The 11,039-nt window shown below is 38.1% G+C and overlaps 1 protein-coding gene across 1 annotated transcript in view; it reads left to right on the top strand.

Moving 5' to 3' along the window:
- Nucleotides 1–1,227: 1,227 nt before the first annotated feature.
- Nucleotides 1,228–11,039, top strand: part of LOC126371762 (BMP and activin membrane-bound inhibitor homolog) — a 71,447-nt gene continuing 61,635 nt past the window's right edge. The window contains exon 1 of the mRNA XM_050017119.1: nt 1,228–1,601. Within this exon, the coding sequence (XP_049873076.1) occupies nt 1,496–1,601 (106 nt within the window). The 5' untranslated portion in view covers nt 1,228–1,495. The remainder of the gene's footprint in view (nt 1,602–11,039) is intronic.

Raw genomic sequence — 11,039 nt, 5'->3', positions numbered from 1 at the left:
ATTGTGTTTTACGAAATATTTTAATATTGTTTATTTATTTAACAGTTCACAGCACACAAACTTGGCGGAATTTGGTGCCGAAGGTGGTCGTGTGTGGGTTTGAATGAATTTGGTAATAAGTTAAAGTAACTCTATGACAAAAAAAATACTTTGGTAGAATAGATACCTAAAAACCTATCTATTTCAACGTGAGGCCTAATAAGTATATAGGTAAAATAGTAAGGCAATAACCGTAATACCTACCTACGCAAAGATTTATAATGACACCTACCTAAATATGTCACTAGTTTTTACCAAACAAAGGACCCAGACCAATCGATCGTCGATCGATGGGTCAATCGATAGTGTCTATCAATCAATGGATGATGGTATGTTTATAGTTCTACCAGATCGATTAAAGCTGCCTGACCTATTGAACAATACCTATTTACTTAGTCGAATGGTATCCGTCGATCAATCGATCGATGCCGGTCTTATTGCTGAAAAAGCTTCGTAAGTAGGTACCTACTCACTATCTGCACCGGAAGAGAGACGGCGTTAAGATAGGTGATTATAATTTTAAAAATCAAGTCACTTTGAGGATAGAGTATAGATATTTATGGCCTAAAACAGAGCAAATTCTTTCTATCTCGATCGACAAAAAGCCGGCCGGCTGAAAAAACTGGCGCCGCCGGCTTCTGTCCATCCCCATTCGATGAAAAGCCAACCTTACTGAAAAAGTTATATAGTAGTAGGTAATAAGAAGACTTCTATGGCAATAAAGATCAAAGTACTATGCGTTATTTTAGATCAGCATGCGCTTAGTTAACAGTGATGTTTTGTTATTATATCGATATTTCTATCAATAACTAGATAGACATTTTGAAAAATCTGTTAATGAGATTATGATAACATGAAGCTGTTTCATTTTACATTGTAATTATTAAAAGTTTTAAATTGACGCCGTAGTTTATTCTGATAAATAATAGAAAATTAATGTGGAATCGATAGTTATTATCACTACACATTTATGACAGATATCTACCTACTATTCAATTCATACTTCAACTATATAGGCTAATTTCCTCAAAAGCATTTTTTTTAAAACAAGAATGTCGATAATCACGAGCTTATCGTGCTATCGATATCGACATTACAGGCGCCATCTCATCCCAACCCAACTCGATTCGCCGTCTCGCTTTCGCACGCTTACTTTTCTTTCACACACACAACTCAGTCCAACTTTATCCTCTGCAGGGAGTGGACGTATAGTACTTTGCAATTTTACTCTGAACGCGTGCTCAGTGCTTTCAATACAATTATTACGATAAATAAATACTTTAGACAAAATTTTGTGCCTGATTTTTAAAGTTAGTGAATTATTTCAACCAGTGTTTTAGTTAGTGGACTTCTTGTAAAGTGTGATATATTTAGCTTTTAAAAGCTGATATTTTGGTGATGACTGATGATAGTTGCGGCCTAGGAATTGTGGAGCTGGTGTTACTTGCTGGGAAAGATGGCCAGTGTTAACTATTGCGTTTGTTTGGTCCTGGTGCTGTGCCAGTTTTCCGCTGTTCACAGCGATGAGGCGTCGTCGGAGTCCACAGATCTTGGGTTGACAGGTAAGAATTTCTATACAATAGAATACAAAACTTTTCCAAATTTAAATTATACTTTTTTGCACCAAAAATGTCTTTTCCCTCTCTCTATCACTTTCTTCTTGACTTCTTCAACCTAAAAGCCAACAAATTTTGTTACATACCTAGGTACCTATATCTCACAGCACTTTATTGTGGTGGCTTATTGTTTTACGTACCTACCTATATAGATGTCTACCATATATTCTTGGCGGGGTGAAAGTTTTTATGTAAGTAGGTACTTAGATAGAGAGGTGACAGGTAAATAATTACAATAACTTTTACAACGCACATTTAAACAAAACACACGGCCAACACGAATATAAATCAAAATCACAAAAGGCGTCGAAGCAGCAATACCTACCTATCTGTCAGAAAACTCCAAAACAAGATGTAGAAGATAAGTACCTAAATCGGAGGGTTAAAAAGGCTCCATCATCAAAAAAAAAGCAACAGGGTAGGTAGGTACCTATTGCAAAAGATCCCAATGCGTACCTAGCTAGTTCATCGAAGGTGCAGTTGCTCATTGACTTTGTGTCACCAAGTTTCATTTCGGACTTATCCCGTCATCTGTTACCGATTCGGAGAACACAAAACCGCTGGTCCCGGCTATTGGCAAGTCTACTAACTACGTCGTGGCGAACATGGAAAGGCTTGAAAAATATCGCCAACAAATCTCCAGTATTTGTAGATGTCTTAGGGCCCTACTAGCCAACCAACTCTTATGTAGCGAATCGAAAACCGTGACTAAATCATTAATTAAAATTAAACTTGCAAAAAGTTCCTTTTAAAAAACAATCTAAGCTAAGGGTTTAGATTTTAATGTCTGAAAATGGTTGATTTGACACGATTGCCTATATCGTTACTTTTTTTAAATATTATGGTATTATAGTTATAGGTTAGGTAGATGTCAATGTGTGGTGTCTGTGTAAAACGACGAGGTTGTTTGTATGAAGTGTCCGGGGTATGTTAGTCGAATTCAGTGGTTTAGAGCCGGTCATGTACGGTGAAGAGCATTAGATATTAAGTATACACTTTGGTACCATGTCACATTAACTTTTTTGACAAATTGAACTGCAAGTCTCATTAAATGTCAAATATGTTAGTGCGACAGAGTCCTAAAGTGGGTACATTATATTGCTCATGACGGTATACACGGCCCAATAAGTGACTCGAATAATACCATTCCCAACAAACAAAGTGTCATTATACACTGCACATGACAATGCCTTATTGAGGAATCCGAGTTATCAGTGATTAGGTGATCGTTGCCAAGTGGCCAGCGGTGGCGCCGTCTGACCTTCGCCGTTTGATACTGATCTACTCGCTATACAGACCGACTATTCGATAACTGTGGCATAGCTCATTCCTTGTTAGGCTTTGTTTACCGTCTGCTAGATTAGCTGATAGTATATGACCGTGTTTGTATTGACGCAGCTACTACTGCTGTTCATAAGGAAAATCAAATGTCATTTAGTTTCATCACTGTGACCCATAATTCACCGGTTTGCTTTTCAAACGGCTGCGCGGGTTTGTATTTCGGTACCGGACACCCACTAAAAAGTTATTAATTTATCTTAAAAATAATAATAATAATAATAATAAAAAGTTTATTCAGGTAAAAAGTGTGCATCTTAAGTGCATTTTTCACTAACCAACCGTGGTACCCCAGTTGGTAGAACGCTTGCCTCTAACTTTGAGTTCGCAGGTTCGAATCCATAACAATCCAGCACAGGCCTAAATCAATGATTGTCTTTGTTATCGAATTCATGTTTGGATCATAAATGATTATAAAGTGCTCAGCGGTGAAAGAAAACATAGTGAGGAAACCCACTTTCCCGAGAAATGCATATTTTTTTACCTTAGATGGTTTTGGGTTTTTTTTTTCTTTTTCGGAGGTATGTTGGGAATATAGTCGTGAGCTTATGATGTATACCATAATATCATGACTTCGGAACTTGGAAGGCTGAGGAGAAGAAGCGTTCTACCTATGAGTTTATGACAAGTTTAAAATTTGTATTGTGCAAAAGATGGCCTATACCCTTCCTAGTATATGATGTAGAAAATAAAAAAGCAAAGGGTATTCTTTATCCTCAATTGTAATAAAAAATAAATAAATTAAATTCTTTATTCAAGTTACTAGGACTCATAATTTGTTAATAACAAAACTTATATACTAGGTTAGTAGATCAAGGAAATTAAATTGAATACAAATTACAATAGGAGAGTTGAGCCGCGATTCACCGCCTCGCCGCACCCCCGGCAATAGCACAGCAGCGAGACATGTACACACAATCCAACCTGCTAGCCAACATCGCCAGGATGCTGCTGGAACTAGCCCGTATCCTGCGCACCAGGGACGCGCTTCTTTTGCGCATTGTGGCGTAGAAGCAATCAACGCGCGCTTCAGCGAACATCCCTGACGCGCTACAAAAACGAGGCAACCCCAACAGCACCCTGAATGCGTTGTTGTATTAACAGAGTTTCAAACAACATTATCTAATACGGTGTCTCATAAACCGGAGTAGATTTTTCTGTACACGACAGGTCGTCTTTTCACTAGCAAGCACTACTTAAAACATCTCAAAGTATCCATCAATACAAAGCGCGACTAAGTTCTTGAAGACACGATGTCAATAATATCTTACATAGAATAAGAAAACAATATAAATTATATATTATCATATCTCTCTTTTTGGCCCTCACATGATCCTATCAAAAGCTATAATGATTCACATTATCATTATCTAATCTTTCCACTTTTACAGGACAGTAAAAATAGCAATAGAATAGACATAAACAGCCTATATACGTCCCACTTCTCAGGCCAGGCCTCCACTCAATCAACCTGAGCGGTATGGAGCGTACTCCAAGATAGAATAGAATAAACCTTATTACCAAAACAATGAAGGTTACAAAACTACTTAAGTACATAAATTAACAATTTATGACTAGTAGGTAGGGAAATGAGACTGACTTATCATTTAGTTATTCTTCTTCTTCGGCCCAAAACTTGGCAACAAGTATGGCGCTATCTGCAGCGCTCATCAGAATTCAAATTCAAAAATATCTTTAACAATAGGTAACATAATTACACTTTGAATCGTCAATTTTACATAACGAACGTCTCATCCGCCTGAAACTACTGCAGCTTCTCACAACCTGTATAGCCGGATCCTCCTGCGTGCAGGTGTTCGGGCACGAAGGACACGATGTTAAGATGTTCCATGGTTTGGGGAACAGTGCCGCATTTGCACTTTAAGACCGAGCCATCCGAGAAACCCCACCTGAACAAATTGTCCTTACTTCAGCCCACCTAAGTCTGAAGTCTATTTAGACTTCCAGGTAAGCCAAGGCAAATCAAGACCTGGCGGAGGACTCTCGGACGGCGAAAAAAAATAGTATATATATTGTCGCGAAGGGTATAGTAGCACACCCCGGAAATTTCATACAAAACACCTCGTTTTACACAGACACTACACATTGACATTATCGTACACGCGCATCTGTGTGTGTGACGTTTGACGCCCATACGATTGAAGACTAAAGTGAGACCGAGGGGGTGAGGTAAACCTAGCTCAGCCGCTGGTGGGGAACGGAGAGTTGCTGTTCTATACGTAGAATTATTCCTTATTTTATAAATACTACAAACGGTCCAACTAAATCGAACATGTCTGATCGTGAATCAATCGAACTATGACGTCACGAGTGATAAGCAACCAATCTGATAACGCGCCGCCTGGCGCCTGCGCCGGTGTTTGCAAGGCCCGTGTTTTGTCCATTTGAGGAAATGAATGCTGATATGATAAATACGGTATACGATACCCCATGTATAGAGAATGCAATAGACTGATATTGGCTTTTCATTTTCAGTTTTAGTCCGGCCAAGTAGTTAATGTCATCTGCGGCAAAACTACAATAAGTCACGTCAAAAAAAAACACGTAAGCGACTAAATATCATAAATAGCATTACATGTTATTATAATTATGTATTGTTAGATGTAGAAAATGAAAAAAAAAAACAATGTAGGTAATCTTACGTGGACGTTAAGTTATGAAAAAAAACTACGGTTTTTTCTCGAAATGGCCTATTGGTGCTTAAGCAATTTTGCATTCTATTAAAACTTCTATGTAACTTGCCAATTTGTACACCCTTATAGTATGCAAATAAAGAATATTGAATCGTAGCCGACCAGTACCTACATATGTAGGTAATTGTACTATTTACCGAACCAGCCCGAAATACCTAATATCTAATCAGTAAATTTTTACCTACTCCGATTTGGATAGACACTTAGTAACATCAGAACTACTCCCAATGTTACTAGGTAAGTGTTATTTTTCTCTTCTTCTATCGTGTGGGTTGTGCGGTAAATGACGAAGCTCAGCAACCATTGGGTTATCATTGAGCCGCCAAAAGCCCCTGACATGGCGCAATCGACTAGTACTTACATCAGTGCGTAGTAACCCCGACCCACGGCTTCAAGTGCCTTCCAAAGCACGCATTATCTTACTTCCGGACTGAATCCTGTCATCAGCCTGCAATGTCCTAACCAAACTAGGGATCACAAAGTGAGTTTTGTGATTATGTTCCCACGGGGTTTCAAATCCAAGACCTCAACCACTGGACCAAAAAAGCCTTAATGAAAAAGGACTGGCTGTGGGTTATTTTATAGATGACTTGTTACTCTGCCTTACCAGAATACGGGTGTGATTTTAATGTAAAAACCCGCAATTGTTGTTATAAGTCATCTGACAAGTGAAAGGCTGTTGTGCAGCATTTGAAAACTGAGCAAGAAACTGAGTTGCATTATGTTTATGCAACTATAGATGAAGTTACCTGTGATTGTCTAAGGTGGGTACTGACTGGTGTTAGGTACGAGGCGTAATGTAATGTGTTACAAAGCGTTCGTGCTGTCAGTACAGGGAAATAAGGCGCTCGTAGCGAGCATCAACACTGATTAAAGCACATGACGTAAGATGTCCTTAGAAAAGGTTTAATACGATCTACTCTGAACCAGCGTGCGTGTATGAAGCGATTGATGAATGCGGAGGAAGCAAAAGAAGTGTGTCAGGATCGAAGCAAATTATGGAATTCTATAGTCTCTGCTTACCCCGGTGGGAAATAGGCGTGAGTTTAAGTATGTATGTATGTATGTATAATTAAAACACATAATAACGGATACGGGCACTTAAAACAATGTATGTTACCTATAAATCACTAGCTTTCTGTTAGGCGAACAGATTATCGGGTGAGAGCCTTCAGCGCTCCCCATTTGTCCGGCCAAGTAGTTAATGCCATCTGCGGCAAATCTACAATAAGTCACGTCAAAAAAAATGTTACGCGAACATGATAGGTGACTTTAAAACAGCTAAATCGCGTTAGGTACTTACCTACTTGCCATCTGAAATCCGCCTCTTGCGCCCCCTAGCGAAGCTTATCTGCGCTTGAAGTAGTCGCGGGTAGCAGACGGAACATGTGCGCGGCGCCGGCGACGGGCGCTGGTGACGTCACACCTAATGAGCAAGGAGGGGTTAGACACGTAGATAGGTCGGGGACGAGACTTTCCGTAAATAAGGGCCCTATCTCGCTAGAACACCGTAGTGGCGCCACCAACAAAATGCAGTCGTTATAAACGCTACTTGAGCTGGTGTCTTGTACAACTGCATACATTATTCTTGGGTGGTTGCGCTATGGTGTCCTAGTGAGATTAGCCCGAAAGACCTATCTAGTACTGGCTATAGAGTATACTGGAAGTGTGAGTAGAATCAGCGATATTTAAAGGAAACAGTTGAACATTATTTTTAAGTTGTTGGAGATATTTTGTTAGGGGAGCTTACAGTCATATTTACAAATTGATACATCATCAAATGTCAGGATAAAAATAAATATTAGGCAACAGTACACGTAGTCGAAGCAAGCTAGGTGTACTAAGGAGAATCGATTTGAAGGGACCATTAATGTTGGGAAGGGACCTCGATGAGTGTTGCTACCAAACATGACAAAACGGTTGAAAGCGTTAAGTTGATTTGCTTTGCCGTTCTAAGCCGAAAAACTTTCAAAGCTCGACTATAGGTCAAGTACCTACTTAATGTATAGTCGCCAGCTTTGAAGTTTTGTCAGTTTTGGGCCTTCCAAAAAAAAATAAGAAGAATTCAATACAATACAAATATACTTTATTGTACCAAAATGAAAAAGAAATAATTACAAAAGACTCTTAACTAGGTACATGGCAAACGCGGCTTTATCGCTTAAAGCAAAAAAAAAGAATATTAATAAAAATAAATAAATATTAATATTATTATTTTCAAATGAAAATAGAATCAAAATCTTTTTTGAATAATTTGTCCTGTACTACCTCTACTATCTCCATCTTTTCCTTAATGCATATTTTTCCCAATCACTCATAACTTACCGGTTGAACATAATTACATGTAATTACGATGGATTACGCCTAATGCAGATTTGGATAAGTAATAAGATCAAACGCTTAGTTAGTTGATAGCGAGGTAACAAGTATTAAATTGTCAACGAATTAATTAATTATCCACGGATTTTTTTGGATTTCACGTCACGATTGAGGTTTGATTTCTTCGTGTGACGTACTAATATAATAGAAATTGTTTATTATAAAAGAACGCCGCACACAAAAACAAGACAATAACGTCACTTAAAATTTTCACAAAACACGAAATAACATAGTGAAAATAAGTTAATTCAGTTGCTTAATTGGCTAAGTATATTATAACTAAGACTGTAACCACTAGCACTTTTATATTAAGGGGAAGACATTATGTTCTTGTGCTTTTGTTCGGCAGCTTATTAAGTGTACTTATTGGTTTTAAATTACTTAATTTCTAATTTCAAAATTAGCAGCACGACGGTGGCTTCGTTACTCTTACCTTTAAAAAAACGACAATTCAAAATATTATTCTCCCCTTATCTCGTTAAGGATTGCGTGTTGAAAAACCATCGCCTATTAGACGACTATTTACCGTCCAGGGGTGCTCAAGCCACGGCTTTCTGGCGCCAAAATCGTAGACACGGCGCCGTCTGTCCTTGTCCCCGACTCAATATCGAAACCCCCTGCCAATCGAAGGGCTCTGCCCCCAGGATAACTTACCATCGCCCTTCATAGTTGTTATTGCTATTCATTTGTTTTTCTATAATACACGCTTTGTTATTCTACTATTACCGTGCACCACTTCGATATGTATAAACGTGCGAATTTATGTAACACAAAATAAGCTTATGACTATATCCCAATCAAAGGTATCAGACATGCCGCGGGAGCATAGCCTGTGGGACCGAAATATGCACAAAACGAACATGTTATGAGGAAAAAGATCGCATTTTAAAACTTTCCACATCATTCATTGCTTCTTTCGTATCGCGTAACCACAAGTAGCGCTTGTATTACTATGCAATGAACGGCGAGTAAATCGATGTAGCGGTCCAGGCAGAAATGTCTTGGTGCTGCCACTTCGCGAGTGACGTGAGATTACAGGTGACATGGGAACTCCTGTATAGTGCTGAGGGCATATCTCTTTTGTGTCTATGATCTGTGCGGTCAACCCTAAGTGTGCGTTGAAATACTAACAAAATGAAACTACAAGATTAGGTATATTATCTCTAAACCTACTTACGGCATATTGCGTTAACAAATTCCACAAACCTATCCCACTTACTGTGCTCCTTAACCTCTTTACCATTGTAAACAAGAACACCGCTTTAAGCCGCTGCGCTGTTTGCGGCCAAACATGCGTCATCCATAAACAAAGACAGTACCACACCCCGGACACTTCATACAAAACACCGCGTTTTATACAGATACTACACATTGACGTTATGGTAAACGCGCATCTGTGTGTGTCGTTTGATGCCATACAATTGAAGACTAAAGTAAGACTGACGGCGGTGAGGTAAACCTAGCTCAGGCGCTGGTGAGAGTTGCCGTTCTATACGTTGTATTATTCCCTATTCTATGACATTAGTTGAAAACAAAATGATGTTATTAAGGTTTCACTACACTCAGATAATCTTAAGCTGAATACACATAAGTATCTATGACTGTACATACGCCTGTATTCATTAGTGAAGTGGGCTGAGTAACAAGTCAACAAAAATAACTTGCAGACCTTGGGGATTAACACCATCGAAGCCATTCATCTAAGAAAGCAATATTGCTATTTGTCATTTGTTGACATTGCGCATTTACTTTTATATTCGCAAATGTCAAATTGCAACCCTTTTATCCCCCTGACATTTCTTTAAAAAAAATTTTAGATTCAGTCGTGGTACATGTTCTTTAACATTTCACAAATAATTATGAGTCAAGCAAAAAGTGCATTTCTCGAAAACAAATGGTCCTTATCGGCCTAACAGTGAATGTCATTCGTGCCAAAACTACATTTAAGTCAAAAAAAAATGGTGCTGCAATGTTCCTCTTGCGCTCAGGGAGTTTGAAGTTCATACAGATGAATATAAACTGTGATATTGCTGAGTGAATACAAGCGACTTCAATTTGATGTCTTGCCAAAATTTCCATTGACAATGTCACGGTCTCTTCTTATTTGTATTTCTGTGTTTTCGCAATTTAGAGAGTTCTTTGAACTCTGTCAAAGGATTTTTAGCTTTTTCGCATTTTATTTGTGTATAAATTGGTGCTATAAATGGCGTCCTATTCGATGTCAGCCACATTGATTTTAATTCTTTATTAGGCTACGAATAAATAATAAGTTATTAGGCAACAAATTCGCGGGCTTCCAGTTGTACTTGTAGTTTTCTATAAAATAGTTTGCAAGTATTATCAGTATATGTTACACTTTGAAATTTTGAATCGAATCTAAAACTCGTTTGTCCATATTTACGTGACAATCTACCTATCCAGTCCAACTTACCTATCTTTAAATCAAAAATATCCTTCGCAGTTTAGGTTTCAACTTTCAACATGATTACCCGGCTAACCGCATCCACAGGAAGAATGGTCTACTAGTAGTTATATACCCATATCTCTATCGCACTACACATCATAATAGCCCAACACATAAAAAACTCAGCAGTTTAAAATAATTACACTGATAACTAGATAAAGTTCTAACTATGCACCTTATTACTCACTTATTCTCAAACACATCTAATGCAAAGTAAATTGGACATACTCATTATCATATATCCAATTATCCACATTGAATGTATTATTATGAATGCTTGCATTAGTTAATAGTGTTTGTATTATCTAAGCTACTGATAATATTGCTTGCTCATTAAGCTTAAGTACGGCTTACTTACTAATGTGTGACTGGTAAAGCTGTGGGTAAAGCCATTATGTCATTAGTGTTTACGAGTTTTGGGCTATGAATAGATCCTAAACAAGTATTACGTATAATCTACAATATAATGTTGTATGACCTCACTATATT

Source organism: Pectinophora gossypiella, chromosome 13 (genome assembly GCF_024362695.1).
Source record: "Pectinophora gossypiella chromosome 13, ilPecGoss1.1, whole genome shotgun sequence".
NCBI classification, from domain to species: Eukaryota; Metazoa; Arthropoda; class Insecta; order Lepidoptera; family Gelechiidae; genus Pectinophora; species Pectinophora gossypiella.
This window is presented reverse-complemented; position numbering and strand designations above follow the sequence as displayed.